The sequence below is a fragment of the Opisthorchis viverrini genome (genome assembly GCF_000715545.1).
Source record: "Opisthorchis viverrini unplaced genomic scaffold opera_v5_119, whole genome shotgun sequence".
Lineage (NCBI taxonomy): Eukaryota > Metazoa > Platyhelminthes > Trematoda > Opisthorchiida > Opisthorchiidae > Opisthorchis > Opisthorchis viverrini.
In genome coordinates, this window is record NW_008751775.1 from 1,052,411 (window position 1) to 1,073,260 (window position 20,850).

Consider the following 20,850-nt stretch of genomic DNA (forward strand, 5'->3'; position numbering starts at 1 on the left):
GAGTGGTCCAAAATAACCGATGGCGAACAATAGAGCATTGTCACCGCATGCTACTGGCAATGGGGCCCATCTGGTTCCATGGTTGATCATAGGTACAGGAGTCCGTGTGGCGCTATGGCGTCTATCGCGTCTGTTTCCTGCACTGCGGAGGAACAATTGTTGACCAGTACAAAGCTGCAAATGTTGATCACCATTGTCAATTCAGACTAAGCGTCGAGCCTCTGATCAACCGAGACGTGCACTGGGACCGCCGGCGACTGGGACAATATCGGAGCTCCTCATTCTAGATAGGAGAAGGGTTAGTTCCCAATGAAAAAGTACCTCTCACCGAGTCAAAACTACAGTTGTTGACTGCATATTCAGAAACTACAAGTGAAGAACAGATATTACTATCCTCATTATTCTTTCGACCACTGTGGGTTCCTAAAAGGTTAGCGAAACGAGCAGTGCAAAGGCGATAATTCACGGAAGTCTAGTCATGTAAGAAGGCCTTAGCTCAGAGCTATACCGACACTGGCGTAACCCGCAGCAGCAGTGCAGAATCGTCAGAAGTTGGTAGACGGTCGCGGCTAGCTAGCGAAGGTGCTGTAAAATCGGTCACCGTATATCGACCTTGTATTGGAGTTTCCGAAACGCGACAAATACGTGTCGATAAAACATCAAGAGTGCGCACCAGATCAGCTTGTTGACTGATTTAGCTCATAGTTTGCACATTAATGGCCTGTTTTCGCTCACCTGCCCTGTTGCATCCAGCGGGAACGATCGATGTGGCGTGAAGTCTCTGGTATTTGTACATTTCATGGAGGAGGGTGAGACGGCTCAGTTGTTGAAGCTCGCATTTACTGACCGGAAGTCCCGTGGTTCGAACCCGAGCTCTGCCTCTCGACTTTTCCTGTGTAGGCTTGGACAATCTGTCAGTATCCCAGCCCTCGTGTTAAGATGCTCTGATTAGTCAGAATGCCAGCCAACCTGGATCGAGTATCTTTGGCTCGACGCTTCTTACCCCTCACGAACTTGTGATTACCTCATAAATGGCTGTCTGAAGCTACCGTGCCTTCTGGTACACCATAGTGGATGGAGCAAGAATCCAAGGTACCGATACAGAGTTGCACGGCCGGTCAGCAAGCCACAACAAAACTACAGCTGAACGACTTTTTTATTTCATATTTCATGGTTGTATTCGGGTCTGGATACTGACACGTCACACAAATCTGGACATGAGGACGATTAGGCACCCCAACAATAGTTCTTGGCTCACAAGCATTACTACTAGGCTCTAAGATACAGGTCGTCACACATTTTCAATTCCCCAACCTGGAGTGTTAGGGGTCCATGTTATCCTGATCTATGAGGCAACCCGTTATGAGGTTCTGCGAAAATCACATGAACGACCACCAGTACAACTCGGAAGCACACAAACGATCATATCACGCTAATGTCCTATGTCTTCGATACCTAAAATCAGTAATTCTATGCTGGGTTGTCAATGTGAGATTTCTTTCTAACCGTTCGTCGTGATCGAATCTCCCTTTTGCCGATAAATTTATTCCTGAAAATAAAAAAAACATGTCACTTAGAGAAGGATCGTCCGCTGAATATATATTCGAGATTTTTTGGTGATGGTTCTCCGATATGTGTTGACCAAACAAAAAATATCGTGACTATTTTGGAGGTGTTCATGCAGCGGCAACGTTCGCGGCGAACTGGCTTACTTGTCGCGCGACGGAAAGTGTGCGGAGGTTTGTCGATCGGAGTTGGGTAGGTCAGCGATCAAGGTGCACAACTCCACTCTGGCATTCCGATTGTTGCCCTCTGTGCTTGGCGATAGGTCAGCTGTAGTACTGTCTTTGAGTTGCATCGAAAGGTCACCACATCTCAATTATTTTCTTTTTTTTACGTTAGTACATAAATTTCGCTAATTTTGTTCCCCGACGCTAAAGAAGATTTCCACCCAGATGCTTTTGGAAAAAAAGCTGATTAATTGCCGTTGTAGGCAAAGACCATGCTGATCGATTTCTAAAAAGGAACATGAACGTATCATCACGGGCGTGCTGTGGACTGGTGTTCAAAAGATCGTCGGTAAGCGAGAAACCAAACCGAGCAGTTAGTTGCACCTTCTGTGTAGCTGAATTACATTTGATGTTCACTGTTCAGACGCGTTGAATGACCCAGATTATTCATCCAGCCACCTTCATCTGTGTTTTTCTTTAGGCTGCCCACTCCTAAGGAGCACTTACCATCGGCTGGACATCGAGAATGCAATTTCTCTTAGCTAGCTACGGGAGTTACACGAACTACTAACAGCTCCATCTTAGCGCATCTTGTAAACACAGAGCACCAAGTTGGCATCGTATTAAAACGAAACTATAGCGCTTAGTTAGATCCAGAATCGTTTGCGCAGCAGACGCAGTTATCATCCACTGCCGCAGAAACGTTTAGTGCAATCTCTTCTGTATTGTTGACCCTCGCGAACAGAATCTTTACAAGGGTTTTTCTCCCATTTCGACCATCACCATCATTATCAGAGACAGCAACATCAGTGTTGACACCGACGCTTCTCTACCGTGCAGCCATAAAGCTCATTTAATTATATTTAAAGCCTTAGAGTGAAACTAACAGAAAAACAATGGATGGTGGAGTGGACCTAGCAAGCATTCTCAGGTGCCTACACCTCCAAACGCTCGATCAGACAATCTGGAAAGAAACTGACAATACGAGCGCCACTGAAATTAGTCAGCCGCCATTTCTTGCAAGGTCACGAGTCAAGCACAGGCGGAGTCACAGGGACCCCACCCTGGAAGGTGTACAACACTAACAACACCCTAAATCTTTATAGCCTCTCACACTCTTCTGCCAAGTCATACGTTATCCATCTCGCGATTTGCACCACTCCGAAGAAGGCGCGGACAACAACACTCGTCTCGATAGACAATGTCCCAGCAGACGCAGCCAACAGTTGAGCCACCCCAGTTGATGCTCCTGGATGTTTTCCGCGATTGAAGTACCCGCTCCACAACCAGGTACCCGTTTTCTAACCACATCGCTACTAATCTGTGACGCCATCCGAAACAGGCAACAATTTCGAGGCATCGGTGATCGAAAACATGAAGCCGCCTGACATCATCTGTCCTCAGAGGCCACGTCTCTCACCCATACAACAACACAGTCCTTACTGTAGGCTGGTAGCCACGCTTCCCTTAAGATCCAGTGGTATGTTCTTTGACGCCACAATTGACGCAGGTTTGCAGGCGTGATTCGGGTCTTTGAGATTCTTGCACTGACTTCAATCAGACGGATTTCCGTCAGAGCTAATATAACTACCAAGGTATGTTAGATTCTTCACAACCGCCAGTGATTCTCCTTGAAGTGTACGGTGTATGCTCAGAAACTGTACTTTCTGAAGCACAACTTTGCACTTTGCAGGTGCAAGGCGCATGACGGTGGTCAGTCTCTATTCGACAAAGCTTGTGCTTCGTCTTGGTGTTTTAAGATGAGGCGTGATGGCTCAAGTGGTTAGAGCGCGAATCTACTGACTGGAAGGTCCGTGGTTCGAATCCGACCTCTGTCTCTGGACTTCCCCTGTCTAGGCTTGGGCGACCTGGCAGTATCCCAGCCCTCGTGTTTCCTTCGGGTGGCACGGCAGCTAGGCAGCGGAAGGGTGTTACAGCTGAACGTTTTTTTAAGATGAGGACGATGCGGTTCGCGAACTCCAGATAGACAGGGTTCTCACCAGCGACAATTTGAACACCGAGGTTTTCAAGACCTTCCAGCGTTCAACTCACTATCTTATCACTGACGAAGTTGAACAAGAATGGAGAGAGTGGACATCGTTGTCGGACACCACTTTTTGTAGGGAAGTTTTGGAGGGCTAACCACACACACACACCCAAAGGTATGTGAATATAGGGGTCGGATTATGTTCAAAAGCTTCTGGGGCATACCCTATTGAGCAAGTGTACTTGACAGCGCTGACCGGTCGACAGAATTGGACGCACCCATGAACATCGAGATTGTGGGTCGCCTGTACGTTGCTCCAACACCTGACGGAGTGTGAAGATGTGGCCGACGCATCCCCTTCCCGGTTGAAATCTCGCATGATTCTCACGTGTCAAGGTTTCGCGTTCCACCGTAAGACGACGGAGAATCAGTGGCGCCAGAAGCCTTGTCACAACAGGAGTCGAACTCACACCTATGGTTACTACATTCTTTGCAAAACCCTTTTTTAAATGGGCACTATTATTGATTCAGCCCAGTTGTCTGAGATAGTTTCTTTCCCCCAGGTAGACCCAAATAGGCTAGACAGGCACTGGCTGGGAAACCCACCGCCATCCTTGAACAGGGCAGGTGAAAGCTCGTCAGAACCAGGAGCACCTTGACGCTTGAGTAGGGATATACTGTCGGACACTTATGAGATTTAAGGCCAGCATTCCGGATTGGAGGTAGCGGGTGACCAACTGAATTGCTGTTCGAAGAACTGTGTCCAGCGGTACAAACGTTCTGCTTTGCTGCACACCAGGGAGCAATTTTGGTCCCTGATTATTTCGCTGACAAGAGCTTCCGAGGACCAGTGGAACGAATCAAGCAGAACAGCTTGCGTTTGTTGCCTCTGATCTCTTCCGTCTTTCGGGTCCACCGAACAACGCGGTCCGCATGGATACTTATTTTTACCTGGCGCCGGATGATGCATCGTGTGTAGTTGTTGTGGTTGCGACCAGTAGTCATCGGTCGCCGGGCCTCCAGCAAAGACACGATCGTATCAGAAGTGCAATATTTGAGTGAGGTCTGCTGGGTTGTACCACAAGCAGAAATTCCGGCTATGAGTAGCGCTTTGGATGCGTTTTTCCGTTGATATCCGATAGAGGACCATCCCACAGATGTTCGAGAAGATGATTATTATAGTTTCGTTTGACTTCTTGGTCCAATAGCTTCTCTATGGCTAAGCGAGGTGTGAAGTAGACCTGAAAAACACCAGCATACAAATGCGTGTTTGGAGTTCACGCTGGTGTTCCAGGAGTGGCAAGCAGTGTGTTCGACCCTTGCACCGATATTTGACGACGATATGGTCTATTCGGAGCTCGTTGATGGTTCGCGGGTTCGTTCTCCGTTGCTCCGGAAATTGGGTAGTCCGTGATCGGCGCACATCTGAAACAGGTGATCCCTGTTGTCCGTGCGTTTCGTTTCCAACCCAAGATCACCCGATCGGGCCTCGGCAGCGCTTAGTCCACCTACCTGAGCTTTCATGTCAACAGCAACTACAACGATATCTGAGCTTTCAGTTTGTTGTAAAAACCCACCTGGAGCGTCATTGAACCTGTCTTTTGCAGATTCAGAGCTACACTCGGTTAGGGCGTAAACAGACAATAAAAGCGTTGCGATCAGCCTCGCTTTCTTGCGAATCTCTCACAGTCGTTGCCTAACGAACCGCACAGAGGCGACCATCAACGGGTTTCCGATGAAGTAGAAACGCTTCCTCTCGGTTGTTCAATACAATACTCATTCCCAGCATATCCAGCTGCAGCGGCCTCTGCATCACCGGAGGTGTTCAGCCGGAAGCTGGAAGAGAGCGAGAGTGCTGTCAGCTCAGTTACGGTACTTGCGTTTTCAGCCTAGTTTCTGAGAGACAGCATGCACTAATGCAAAGGGGATCCAGCGTACGAGCAAGAGCCACCATTTGACCTGCTTCCTTCAGTGTGCGAACATTGAAGGTGGCTAAGTAGATAGGCTTTCGGGGTTTGAAAACAGACTTCGAAGTGTTCAGGGTGGTAACTGAACTCGGACGTACAGAAGCTGCGGCTGAGTGTGATGCAGGGTGAGCCAAACGGTCAGTCCTAGAGCTGGGACCTGCAGAGAAAGCATTCGAATTTGGGCGGGGGATGGTGAAATACGGAAAACGTGAAAGTGTAAGAAGGGAGGCGTCAGCAGTAACATGTTTTCACTTACCCGCCCTGTGGTCCAGCGGTTGGACCTCGGCATCATTCATCCCTAACATCTAAGTAGGTCGCGGCACAATATCGCAGTCAATCTGTGTTTCCCAGTTTTCACGCGACCGTTTTGTCTTTTTGTCGAAGTGATCCCATGGTTCAGATAGCTGTTTATAATCCGCCCGTGGGAATTTTTGTGTTTAGTGAGAAATTACCTCCGTACAATTATGGGGCAGGAAACCAATTGGAATAACTTGAGGGATGGGTGTTGATGTCCACTCAAAGGTTTACCATGTCCCATCAGTGTTTGTGAATCACGGATTTGAACAGCTGGGACATTGACTTCCAGCAGAGTGGAAATCCGAGTGCACTGTTTACACCCTTCATCTGAAAATGTAATTTCACTAACCCGATATATAAAGCGTTCCACACGGTTCCTGTCAGTCGGGCTACCAGGATGAAGCATTTTGGTTATGTAATGTCACAATGATTCGCGGCTTTGTTCATTAAGCTACGAAATCGGTACATGAATGATGAGCGAGTTTAGCACAACAACCAACATCTGCATGTAATTCTGACTGATGATGCCATCACCTTTTATCAGGAAGGTCAGAATCCTGAAAGGAACCTCTGAGTACCCGAACTCTACTGAGACTCTCAGCTCCGCTAGATGTTGACCCGACAGACAACGCACCCTCAATATGCAGTGCTTCACAGCCTTGTATCAAACCCAGACAGCGCGAGTTAGCATGGATCAAGGTCAGACAACGCCCCCGCAATACGCAGCGACGCAGCCCCGTGTCAAAGCCAAACCGCGTGTGTCAGCATTGGACCAAGTTCAGACAGTGTCCCTCCGATTAATAGCTTTAGGCCGCTGTACTTTCGCTCTCGCCTGTTCGGAATATAGCTGTTGTGTTCCCTTCTGTGAGCCTGGAGCTGGCCAGCAGTCGGATACAACAGATTGGCGAATCAGCATATATAACACCAATACTTCGCTGTGTGTCCCACACTCCCATTTTCCGCTACAGCTGGAACCAACCTACCCTTGGTACATGGTTCAGCGCTGGTAGAGTGGACGGGGATGTCTGGCTCGATGATGTGATGGCCAACACTAACTGCTGAATGGTATCAGTATGTTTCTGCTCGAAATTGAAGATGATTGTCCAATCAGTTAAACCGATCGTCGATCAGATTTGGTTCACTCCACACAGAATTCGACGTGATTCATGACGTAAGCAGGCTTGTATAAGGGAACGTGGATTATCTTATGTTCTGTTTTGGCATAGTAGCCCCCCCCCTTTCACAGGTTTTATCTTTAGGACTGTTGGTGAGAATGCAGGGCAAAAGTCAATTAGAAGACGTATTTTTTGACCCGAAACGTGAAACCGTTTGTCAGTCCCGCTGAAAACTGCCGTCCCTGTGATTGGTGATAAACCGATACGTTTATAAACATGGTAACATACACGATCCAGTCTCTCATCTACGTGCTTGCCTGTAACTAATAATAACAAATAGTCGTTCAGCTGCAACACTCTATCGGTGAAGGGAAGAAGGCCTTCGCTGCAGAGTTATTTATTGGAAAATGCCAACTGACCAGTTACAGACTATTGGACAGGGAAGCAAAACCCTCATGTGCATCTTGTTTACAAAAACTGAACATCCATCTTCTCTTGAACGCGTCTTCCTGAACTTTCCTGGATACTCATTCACTGTTGCCAAAATCCAAGCAAATGCTACAAAGCTACTTCACAAATTCCGCAACAGATCTCACTTTTCAAGGGGCGCAAGGCGGATTTACGAGAAAACATGCTACTCGCATGCCTTCCCCCAGTACCGTTACATCGGTACCTGGGTGCCATGCCGCCCGAAGCAGGTACGACAGCCGATGTACTGTCAGGTTGCTCAAGCCTAGACCGGAAGTGTCCGCGTTGGGTTCGAACCACGGATGGTCCGGTCAGTGATCTGGGGCCCCAACCGCTGAGCTATCTCGATTTTGCTTGAAGTGAAACTAAGATCAGTGTAGCAGCCCTGAGTATCAAGTTCATCAGAGTACAAATGTTGCACGGAATGGTTAGACTCACCGTCTGGTAATAAACGATCGAATTCCGTGTCCAATACACGCAACGATATAATAATCCCCATGCATATCTAGTTTCCGCAATCTGATTGATTCTCCAAAAAAACTGGTTTGCTACAATCGTAAACAGTCAGCAGCCGAGCCTCCTTACACTAGATGACATGCTACTAATCGATCACTGACTCAGTTCCGACATGAGTAGGAAACTAATTAGTATTTTCTCAAAACCACAAAGCCAAATCCGCCAGGTTAAAGATTCGGATGTTTATTTCTCTGTCTTATTTGATCCAAATCTACAGAATGATATTTTGACTGAACATGACCTGTTTAGGTTGGTTGCTTTCGTCCCATTCCCGCTTAGATTTGCTACCATGTGGTCAACCAAAAGTCGGGCCAGTCATCACAGTCAAATGGCACGACAGCCAAGTTGACCTGGTTTTCGGACATAACAGTCACCTTTCGCTGGTTCCTTCAGCTTGGGATAAATGGCTAATCAATAAGCACCACAGTGATCTGTTGTTCGCGAGTCCCCTTTTTTGTGTCCAAAGGTCGGGTGATCTGCGTTTGCACACACACACACACACACACTGTTTTCAACTTTGCCTCCCCTAGTTTTTTTCTCGCAGTGCTCCTATACGCACCTTTTGTGTTCAATTAATGACGCGATTCTATTGGTACCACAGTGCCTGTATATTTGTGTTGCAAATTCTTGCCAAGCAACCCTATTCTCGGAAATCTCTGTCGGACACAGCAGTAGCCCTATGCCCAAATTTTTACCAAAGATTTACGGCTTCATTGAAAAGCTGTAATAGTTGCAGTCCAACCACTTGCCCTCAGTCCCATCAATCACCACTCTCACAATTCGGAAATCACAAACTTAGTTGCGTGTGTACCTGCGTACACGGTGTTTACGATTACACAACGCCGGAAAAAAGCGTGGTGACGATTGAGTGTATTGTATACATTCGCCAACGGGATGGGAATATAAACCGCCCAGTCACCAAGGCCGGTTTGGAAAGGGGGAACCGTGTTTAATGTCCGTATTCGGTTCTGTAGCCTGTCTGTAATTCTCAAAAAGGCTTTAGTTACCATCCGCTGGGGAATCCATAAGGGATGTATGTGGATTGATGGCTGTCGATCGCTATATCCTATCCATGTGTAAGTCAGGCGCACTACTGGTCGGTCACTGGTGGCCCTGAGGATGAGATGGCCCAAGTGGTTAGAGCGCGAATCTACTGACCGGAAGGTCCGTGGTTCGAACCCGACCTCCGCCTGTCGACTTACCCTGTCTAGGCTTGGATAATCTGGCAGTATCCTAGCCCTCGTGCTTCCTTTGGACGGCATGGCAGCTAGGCACCGAAAGGGTGTTACAACTGAACGATTATCTTGTTTTTTTCTATTATCACCCATCGAACGATGCAGTGCGATCAACCTATTTGCCATTCTGCTAGCCAATATTTCGTGTCTAAACCGTTGCCAAGATCAATAAACCAGAATAATCACTCACCAACTTCAAATGACTTCATGCACGTTTCAGCCTTTAATGTCCGTACTCTACAGGATGTCTCATAATAGACGCAAAAAATAACACCCATTTAAAACTTGAACACCAATTCACACATTTATCATTCTTTATGTGGACATGCATGCATCATGGAGGTTTACTGTGAACAAACTGGCATCAGAAAAGATGTTGAAAGAAACCTCCCCTTTCTTGTGTAACAAGTTGGAGGCGATATGAGATGTGAGACACAGCATGTCTAACTTCTTCAAGCGTCACTCGTGCACACTCCTCTTCAATTCTTGCTCTTAACTCCACCAAATTCTCCGGTTTATTTTCATGATATACGCGAGCCTTAACGTCTCATAATACGATGCACGCTGGTGCGGAGAATGCCGATCAAGTGAGACTCCTGAGTTATTGACGAAGATGCCATGGTGCTCTGGGAGTGAAGCTGCTCGACGGCATTCTGTACAATGGGCGCTCTTTCATCACTCAGAGACCTTCTCCCTTTATCAGGAAAATCCAATACAGATCCAGTGGACTCAAATTTCGAAATCAAGCGTGTAATGTTCGACACGGTGAAAGGATCTTTGATGAGACCATGTTTGGTTTTGTAACCACCACATGCAGCGGTGGCGCTTTCACAATTTCAATGCGCGTACTGACATCCATCGTAGACAGAAAAAAATGCCAACGCTCGCACACAAAACCTCCTTTATGTGGCTACTAATAGTGAAAGATTTTGTAATCCTTCCTCTGATTGGCTACGTTTTACTCACCCAATCAAATTTTGCGTCCAGTATGAGACACCCTGTATGTCAAATTGGACAACAGGCATCCTTTGCTGTAGCCTTGCTTCCCCTCTCTGTCGATGTATACTGTGTCTCTGAAACACGCATACAAGACTTTACTTCGGTCGCACCCCAAGCCGCTCAGGACGAGCTCAGATTTTCCACGTTTCAATTCTTGGGTATCCAGTGATTCTGTCGTGATGGCTCGTGTATCTACGGTGTGGAGGTTGCACTCGGCCCCAAGGCCGAAAGCGCCTTACTGGACTGGGTCCCATCAATGCGAGTCGATGTAGTAAACGGTGTTTATTTGTCGTATTGGCATGCGCTCCAACGGAATGCAGTTCTGAGACTGAGAACGACGAATTCGATCAAGATCTGTCACAACCGCTTCGGACAGCAAAAAGGACGGTTATTGAAATCCTGGCGGATGATATGAGCGCTAAATCTGACCAAGTCCGGAAGAAGCACAGTGATGTGGTAGATTTTAAGTCAATGCTCAGTGTACGAATGATGGAGAGCGACCGCCTCAATTGTGTGCAGATCACCGTCTGTTCATGGCCAGTACGAACTTGCAATACAAACGAGTTACTTGGAGCACACCAAAAACAAAACAGTCATGGACTTAATGGGACTAGATGGCTATCAGTTTCCGATGGGTAGCGTCAATTATGGTTGTTATTCCTTCTGGTAGTACATAGCTTGACTCTCACCATGCTGTTGTGCGCGCCCGCTTATCAATTTGCTTTCCACATCAGGGGCGAGATAGACCAAGTGGTTGGAGCGCGAATTTACTGGCCGAAAGGTCCGTGGTTCGAACCCGACCTCTGCCTTTCGATTCCCCCTGTCTGGGCTTTGGCATCCTGGCAGTATCCTGGCCCTCGTGCTTACTTCGTATGGCATGGCAGTCAGGCACCGGGAGGGTGTTACAACTGGACTATCATTCGATCAAATGGTCAAAAGTAGACAAGTGTCAGCGGAAAAGCCAGAATAGCAATTCACCCCATCAATCGTTGTCGTGAGCGATAGGCTGAGCACTCCCGTGAACAGTTCAGCGGGTGCCCTTCAACACGACAACTGAAAGAACCCTCAATGGAATATCGGCACTAGCCTGCCATCAACAACAGAAATCCAGCGTGAGATATGAATCGTCAAGCACGACAAGGCACTCTGTGTGGATGGCCTAGATTCCGCACTCTTCAACGAAGGTGCCGAGGTCCCAGTGAACAGTCTGATAACCGTACTGCAGAATATTTGATACAAAAACTGAATACCAGTTGGATGGAGCCCCTCGACCGTCATCCCAGTCTTCAGACAGGGTGCGAAAACGTCATGCGAAATTCATTGCGGCATCAGCCTGGTATTCGTCGCATTTAAAGTGCTCTCGTATTATTTTGCGCGAGATTATCTGGAAAGGCTGGGTTCCGCTCTGGCTGCAACGACCAGATCTTTATTTTGAGACAAGTTCTTGAACAGACGTCGCAGGTCGGTTTTTCTCTCGATATGAAGGCTGCTTTCGACCCTATCGATCGTCAGACACTTGGGCAGTGTCTGGCGATCAGAGGTGTCCCTTCCGATTTTATATCCCTTATGAGCACTCTGTGTGCGAGCTCCTGTAAAAAAATTGTTCAGCTCAAACATCCTTTCGGTCAGGTAAGAAGCACGAGAGCTGAGATACTGCCAGGTTGCTTAAGCCTTGACAGGGGAAGTCAAGTGGTAGAGGTCGGGCTTGAATCACGAACCTTCTGATCGGCAAATTCTCTCTAACCATTGGGTCATCTCGCCCCCCTGTGAGCATACGTACGAGCGTACGGCAAGCTTTCGCTTGAGTTCACGTTTAGTAGTGTAAGACAACTTTTCTCTTCAACTTTGTTATTGATGTGCTGCTCGAAATTTCTCTGAAACCTTAGGAGTCAAAATGCTCCCCGGACGTTCCCTCACAGACATTGAGTATGTGGGTGATATTACTCTCCTTTGTTCAGATCCTCCCAAAGTGCAAACCGTTTTAAATCACCTAAATGACTCTGTCGCACGGTTTGACATGCGCTTCATGCCTGCAAAGTGTAAAGTGGTGCTATAAGACTTGGTTGGATCAAACCCACACCTCATGCCTGTAGACGAGCCAATTGGCGGTGTAGTTAGTTTTGTTTACGTGGGCAGTTCAAGTTTCGGTGTACGTCTGCAGATGAAATCACTGCTAGGAGTGGGAAAGCCAGGGCAGCTTTTACCAACTCCTGATGCCTATGGCAAAGATGTGACGTCAGTTTGTCTGTCAAGGGCAGAGTTTGCACCGCGTCGGTGCGATCCATACTGCTTTGTGGACGCGCAGAAGACATATCTCAGTGTTTGGCCATCGGTGCCTCCGAAGCATTTGTCGGGTCTGGTGGAAGCTTAGACCTTAGTAATACTGAGGTCTCCCGCGTTAGGTGAACTGTTCACGCTTTGTAGATTTCGCTGGTTAGGACATGTACTCCGCATGCCGGAAAACCGTCTGCCTCACACAGCTCTTTCTCCCAGCCCTGTGCTGAATGGAAGCGACCGATAGGTGGACAGTGTATGACCTGGCGTCGGAGTATGGAAGCACTCACCAGTAGACTTAGTCGGGTCTACAGCTGGCGCCTCGCTGGACTCAACTTACCAATGGTTAATGACACTGACAGTTGCGCAGTCAATGGCGCTCATGCATCAAAGCTATCGCCTTCCCGAACTAACCAAGCTTGCCGTTGTCTACAAGCCTTGGCTGTATGTTCCACACTTTCTCACTTCCTGGTGATCGAAACTGTATCAGCTGGAACTAATGTGCCTGTGGTACAAGGCTTATGGCTGATAGATTGAAATTGAATGTTTATCGCCCTTTTCAATGTTCATCAAGTATTCTCTAAAAGTTCTGGTTAAACATTCACTCATTATGCTTTCTGTGCTGATAACTCTCTGAGTTGTCGTAATTATTCTAGGGAGTTGTGTTTCCGTCCCAGGAAAGTCCCTACCGACATATTGTCAAAACAGGGACTGTTTCTACAGCGTCCCTCTCCCTTCCATTGAATCTCTCTTGAGTAAATTATCGCAGATGATTCTCGTCTACCTCCTGGTCATTAGATTACTCGAGTATTTGCCTCACTGTCTTGACTGGGGTTCGCACTCCATGCTTGTATTAGAAGAAAAAAACGGGATTCCGTATGTCTTGGTAAAACCAGGAAAGGTGTTCCAAATTCGGCAATTGTGGTGTACGCAATGGGTGAATGAAGCATTCAGACTGTTCGAAACCCAACTTTGTGTTGTTATTGCGGAACGATTCTGTGTCAATTTTCCAAGCACACAATAGTTAGCGGAATCTAACGCAGTCCTTTCCCCGGCTGTTGCGCGAAACTGTTCACACACACACACACACACACACACACACACACACACAGCTCACGAGAGTGGAGCAGCATGCGTATGTGCGATCATTTCTGTGCGTAGTGTTTGCGTAAACGAAGGTTGACAACTTTGGCAAGTGCATGAGTGCGTGTGTGTGTGTGGCTATTGTGCGTCTTGCACAGACTGAGGAGTTATTGCAGCTGTCCGGTGCACAATAACCAGCCACAATTCGCGACAGTTGTACCACGGCACTCTATCCGAATGAGCCGCCGTCTTTCATTACCATGCCCTGCAACCGGCCGTTCGCATTGTATTCAAACGACACGCTGTTCTGTCTAGCATCGACAGAACAAAAAGTAATAACTAGGTTCATTCCATGTGCATCGTTTACCGTTTTTGAGAAGGCAGCGCCTGTAACCCCGGTGTGCTCCCTAATCCCTGCAGGTGTCATCTGCAAGTCGTTAAATACTGAGCTGAGTGAAGCTGCATGCACCATGAGCTGGTTTTAATGTCTCCAAACGCTGTGGGTGTCCTCTTGAAGAAAAAAGCTGTGCGTAGTTCCCTTCCGGGGACTGGGGCTGCGCGTGGACTCTGGGAAAGTCGTTTCTATTCCGAGAGGAGAATTACTGTACCTCAAAATGAGGAAATCTCTCAGTGTGTTCATCATCCAAGTGTGGAACGTAGTGTCTTCATGCTAACTATGAATCGATCCATGTAACGGGTCACCATTTCTGTTCTGACGAGTAGTAAAAGTGAAGGGCTTCAGGAAGAATTCTCCAGAGCATTTCAAAAAAGCTTCACCATGAATGAAACTACTCACAACGTTGATGAAAAATCTTCGGCGGCCCAAGACCAGTTTCGCTCTTCTTGAAGCTTATCAGATAGGCGCAGTTATCGAGTTTCCGTCAACCGTATGTATGTTCTACCAAACTGGTCAGATCTCGACGAATATACTCATTTGAATATCAATTTGGTTTTCACGGGAGGGGGTTCAATGGAGTCTTCCGTGAAAACCAGATGGATTTCGAAATCTTCAGCGTGCTTTCTTAGAGGTCGTCCGTGGTAAGCTGAAGGAACCATACTTGTAGTCTAGTGTAACTCAGTACACTACAAACCACCTCCAAGTGTCCCCTCAGTATTAGAACCAGCTTATTGGTGTGAAGACGAACTCAATTGACCGTTCATCTATTTGCATCTGCCCTTATGATCCGGCTTTGCCGAAAGATGGATCATCATTATCCTCTTGTCTCCGTCCTATCTTCCTTGGTTCGTTAGATCGCCTGTTAGTCAAGGTGAAACTCAGTCCCTGCCTGTTAGTTGCTCGCGTTCTTCCGGCTGCAAGCTGCCAGTCACGCTGTTCCCTGAGCCAGGTGACAAATAATCCGGGTTAATCATGATGTGTTTCGTGTGGACATTCCGTAACTGGGACTAAACAAAAAACGCGAGGTATATAGACGGCTAGGCTGAAAAACTTGCAGGCAGCTGACTGCCAAACCTATCGGGCGATGGCTAGATGGCGCATTTTCGTCTTGAAGAGACTGAACCTTACCGTGGTGTGACGGTTTGTGTACTTCCACGACCTAGTGGGCTAAACTGAGAGGTCCGTGCGACGTTCGCAGTGCCTCTCATACTAAGTTGGTCAATAGTCAAAGGTCTGACAAACACAATCTCCCGGTCCTCCAGGGTGAATGTTCGACCATGTGTGGCGACTTGTTCCGTAAAAGCGGTAATGTGTTTGCTTTTCCCGCCAAACACCGCTGCCTTGCCATCAGGCTTTTGAGCCAAATGCCTTGGTTGAGGACCCCAATCGTCCTGCTATCTATGTGTGGACGTACTGGCTGTACCTCAGCCCATGTACAGCCATGATGATTGTTCATGATGGTACGTAACGCAGTCCACTTATCGACTAAACTCGTGATCTTTAATCTTCAACCGGATTTCTTTACTCTTTGTGAAAGTGGTGGATAAAGTTCCCCTACCCCTAATCTCTTTGTTCTCGAGTGTACTTTTGCGAACATCCTCCTCACCAGTGAATCACATGTAAATGAGAGAACTTCGGTTTACGCAACGAGGGGGTGATCTCTTGTTGCACTGATCATAGTTCCTTCTGTTGTGGTCATGGCTGCTTGTGCACTTTTGAATATTTCTCTTTTTCGTTGATTGTTTCTCGTGTGTGTGTGTGTGTGTGCGTGAACAGAGGAGTTCCAACATGAGCCAGACCGCAACACAGGAGTGGATATTACTGCTTTTGTCATCTCTGTGTTTATCTTCTCACCCAACGTTTACCAATCCGGCCTGAAAGGCGCCAGCCAAAACTAACCCGGATGAACGAAAACAGTTGTTCAAATTCTCATGTGAGGCTTTTGAATTTGTTCTCCAGACTGAGTCGATTCAGCCGTTGTTTATTGACGCTGAACAGATATCGAATTAAGTGATATCTGCCCACCACTCTTCTGTCGCTTTGATCCCAACCCAAATGTAGCTGCCTCTTCATTCGCAACGTAGGCGTTTCGGTGCGTACTTTTTGAATACCTGGTCTCTCTTTTACCAATTCAAATCGGTAAACCTTGTATGTTACGAAGAGGATGGACATGGTGGGACGGTTTGTGTGCCTCTCTGACCCACTGAGCTAAATTGGGGAAGTCCGTGTCACGCTTGCAGAGTGTTTCATGCCAGCTTGGTCAGTGGTTGGAGGTCTGACCACTGATGCTATGCTGTTGTTGACGATCAATAGACTTTGTATTCCTACACAATACCCACCTATAGCTCATTGTCGAAGTCTCAAGAAGTTCACCCCATTGGTGATGACAGTCTGTACAATAAGCACAGATATGGCAACTGTGTGAAAACCAATTATCCATATGTTACACGAGACACGGGGGCGGGATGACTCAAGTGTTTAGAGCGCGAATTTACCGTGGAAGGTCCGCGGTTCGAACCCGACCTCTCCTTCTTGACTCCTCTGTCTAGGGTTGAGCAGTATCTCAGGGCAACCTGACAGTATCTCAGCCTTCGTGCTTCCTTTGGGTGGCATGGCAGCTAGGCACCGGAAGGGTGCTACAGCTTAATGACGCACGACGCTTATGTGAAACAGACTACGGAGGCTCATCTAGTTGACCAGAGACTCGTTTCTTCTACCTCAATATCTACTTTTCCGTGCTAACTACAGTCTTCAAGATTTTTCGTGTTCTGGGGTTCTCTGTCTCAATGAATCCCGCCCCAAGATTGGTTCCCCTTGTTTTATGGTGGCTGGCGAACTTTTCCCCTAGGGAACAAGAGAAGCGTTCCTCGGAACTGTTCGTGTATACGGTCGTATTCAACAGGTCACTCATACACACAGAGCTCTGTTGGCGTACACGTTTTGCGTGAGTTGTGGAGGCTCTGTATGTTTTCCTCGGGCAAGCTATCAGCCATCACAAACCGAGTACATTGTTTATGTTTATACTGTCAGCCTCCCATCGCCGTTGTTGATTACGCCTGATAAAAAATAATAATCGTTCAGCTGTCGCACCCTTTCGGTGCCTAACTGCCATGCCACCCGAAGGTTGCACGAGGGCTGGGATACTGTCAGGTTGCCCAAGCCTAGACAGATGAAGTCGAGAGTCCTAGGTCAGGTTCGAACCACGCCATCTCGCCCCGATCACGCCTAGATGTTATGCATTAGATGAATCGTGGTATCGTCCAATTTCGCCTCCATAACTGTAGTCGATATGCATGTTGAAACACTAAATCCTCGCCGCGAATTTCGTTAGTGCAACAACGAGACAACAAGACAAGTGAGGAGCGGCAAACATTGCGTTCGATTTCATCACGCGCGTGCAACAAAACAGATGCATAGATACTGCCTTAAAAACCGTAGGTATTCAGTTGGACAAATGGAAATAAACTTGACCTTTGTTTCCTTACTGTTTTAAGAAAAACATTCTTTCTGTATCAATCGGGAGCTCTTACATGATATGGCGTTTACCTCATTTTAACAACTCTGTTACTTTGTTGTAAGCTCATCTGAACAGTTTACGTCCCCTTCAGCTACTGGAAATGATCCATCATCCGTCTTACGCCGTCCAGAACATCGTGGGCATCGTGGACTGTTCCCCCGTTCGGACGTTGTAGGAGCAGCCTCCCCGCATTCACCCAATTCCGGTTGCTGTTCTCTATCCAGTGTCGCCTCGCCCACTGAAACAATGGACACGGCAGACTTTGATGAAGCAGATGACCGCAACAGGTCGGGTAGTGGAACATCTCTGGTCTCGTCACTGTCTTCCCTAACCCCAGCGGAAGTGGCGACGGCTACCAAAGTGGCTCTGATGATGGTGCACCCATTGGAAGCTCCGAAACGAGTCGCTTGTAAGGTTTGTCGCAAACGGTTTAAAAATCAATCGGCTCTTAATGGACACATGCGATTGCATGGAGGCTATGGACCTGCAGGACTGGCTGCACCCCACACCGGAACTGTACGCAGTTCCGAGGATCGTGCCGTCCCACCAGGATCTACCACCGTTCAAATAGACTCCTCAAACTCCCAGTTACGACCACCTGAGTCGCAGGTATGTGGTTTTCAGTCCTGTTCATCTTACGCCTGCTTGTCTTTTCTGTTTTTTTTTATTCAGGCAGGTGATGAGACTTGATGCACGTTTTGAAATCGATGGTTGTTCCTCACGTACTTGGGAATTCTTCATCATCCAACCATTTGGGTTTTGTTTTATACGTTTTTTGTCAAAGAAAATCGGTTAGTTGAAGTCATTCTCGGAAATATAGCTCTAATAGCTTCCTCTGACGGCTTCGTTGTTCGAGCTCGGCGTGTCAACCTCTACTGACCACTGTCTGACATTGTAGTCGAATTAGATGCAACGCCCCATGTCGACTTCATAGCCCCTTCTCCGCATTACTGGTCATTGGTGAAGTGTACCAATTTTCTGAGAATAAAAAAAAGTAATCTGCGAAAATCACGTCACAGACAATCGCGTCAGTAACGCGGACTTTGTTCCCGTTCTGGAGACGTGGACCTACCTATTGGTCGCCTGGTCACACTCATCTAGGTAGTTTATCTCAAAACTCCCTGGATCCATCCTTCATTGCATCGCTTGTAACCTGCTCACCAGTCCGACAAATACGGATATGGGCATTTGTATGTCTCTAAGCTCCTGACTAGACATTATCCTGCATTGGAACAGCAACGATCATCACATTTGTTACGGTCACTGTTGATGAGTTGCTCAAGTGGTTAGGGCGCGAATTTACTGGCCGGAAGGTCTGTGATTCGAACCCGACCTATGCCTCTCGACTTCCCTGTCTAGGCTTAGGCAACCTGGCAGTATCCTAGCCCTCGTGCTTCCTTCGGGTTGCATGGCAGCTAGGCACCGGAAGGTGTTGCAGCTGAGATATTTTTATATATCTTATTTATGGATTAGTTGCATCGTCTTTTAGCGAAATACGCTCATCTACGTACCAATTTGGTTCACCTGTAATACAAACGGGGGACAAAGCCCGTCGTGGGCTGTCGAAGAGTTTTCAGCAACCTTATGAGTAGTGTATCACATCTGCATCATCCTTCGTTTGTATTCGCTCGCATGGACTTTATAGCACCTTGGTCATTTCACCGCCAACATTATTATTCAACCACGCCACTACCACCACCGCCGCCTAACCAGGCTAACGAACAGCCCGATTAGATTGATTATGCATCCACTCCACTCTCTCTCTCTCTCTCCTCTTACATTCAGTTCATGCCTGGGCGTGTGTACACATTATTTTTCGCTTAGCTCGCGTTTTTCAATCGATTATCCATATGCGTATTGTTTTCTTCACGACAAGTCTTTCAAATAAATCGGAGATATACGACAGCAAAGCATCACTGCTGAACACTGATCTGGTGTTGTCCATGATGATGATGATGATGATGATGATGATGATGGTGAGGAGAGTACAGGAAAAAGGAATAAACAAATGGATAGGTGGAGATGGAAGGGACTTAGTGCTAGCTTAGTACAATCATTCTGAGGTGCATATACCTCCAGACAGTCATTCAGGAGATCTCGACAGAAACTGACCACAAGAATGTCATGAAGATCGATTAGCACCGTCTCCAGCCGGACGCAGTGGGGATCACGCGGTCCCCATCCCGGAAGGCAAGTTGCACCAACAGCACCCAAACATTTCGTAATCTGTCAGGTCAAGATGGATCTGTGGATCGTGGCTATTCAGACGGGTGCAATCCGTTTGTGATTTATCGTTTTAGTGCATACAACCCTGCGTCCCGTGGTTTGTGGTAGTTGGTCTGACCACAGTAGACCTTGATTGCACGGTGTCCCAGTATGGCGGAAACTAGTCAGCAGCAAGTTGTGTCTGACAACGAGTGAAGTTCACATGAATGTCCTCGCATTTCATCCCTTGACTTTGTGCTGATATGTAGTCAGACAGTCACTTGAAGGGAAGAACTCTGCCGTTTTTTGAGTACTTGTTGCATTGATCAGTAAACCCGTCTCACACTTATCTCCGCGGGATTTCTGATACGCGTCATGCATGTCCAACATTCCAAATTCATACTTCAAAATTATTGCAGTAGATGTTAGCAATAGCGCAAATCTGAACCGCATCGTCCGTAGTGCGTACAATGCTCGAATTATCGTTCAGCTGTAGCGCCCTTTCGGTGCCTAGCTGCCATGCCACCCGAACGAAGCACGAGAGCAGGGGTAATGCCCAAGCGTAGACTGGAGGCCGGGTTCGAACCACGGACCTTCTGTTCAGTAAATTCACGCTCTAACCACTGATCCATCTCGCCCCCTCGAAGAATGGATTCATAGATCTAAACAATTAGTGTCAGCTAATCTGTGCTATGTAGGATACTATTCTAGCTTTGAGTAGTGAAATTATCGAATGAGAGGGATCCTGGTTTTCACGGAACATTCTCATGTACTCTCAAGGGGAGCAGTTTTTTTCGGAGTGACCTTTCGTGAAGGTATCACTGCGAACTACATAAGTAACTATCACTTCTTTGCCAATCCTGGCTTTACCGATGACGTAAACTTCTGCGGATCAATAAAGCGTGAAGGGGGCGAGATGGCCCAAGTGGTTAGAGCGCGAATTTACTGACCCGAAGGTCCGTGGTTCGAACCCGACCTCCGCCACTCGACTTCCCCTGTCTAGGCTTGGGCAACCTGACAGCCCTCGTGCTTCCTTCGGGTGGCATGGCAGCTAGGCACC

At 47.5% G+C, this 20,850-nt stretch overlaps 1 protein-coding gene across 1 annotated transcript in view; it reads left to right on the forward strand.

Annotated features, from left to right (window-relative positions):
• The window catches only part of T265_05994 (hypothetical protein), a gene marked incomplete at both ends in the record, with an annotated part of 62,100 nt that overhangs the window by 15,077 nt on the left and 26,173 nt on the right, over positions 1-20,850 (forward strand). The window contains one exon of the mRNA XM_009171146.1: positions 17,677-18,194. Within this exon, the coding sequence (XP_009169410.1) occupies positions 17,677-18,194 (518 nt within the window). The remainder of the gene's footprint in view (positions 1-17,676; positions 18,195-20,850) is intronic.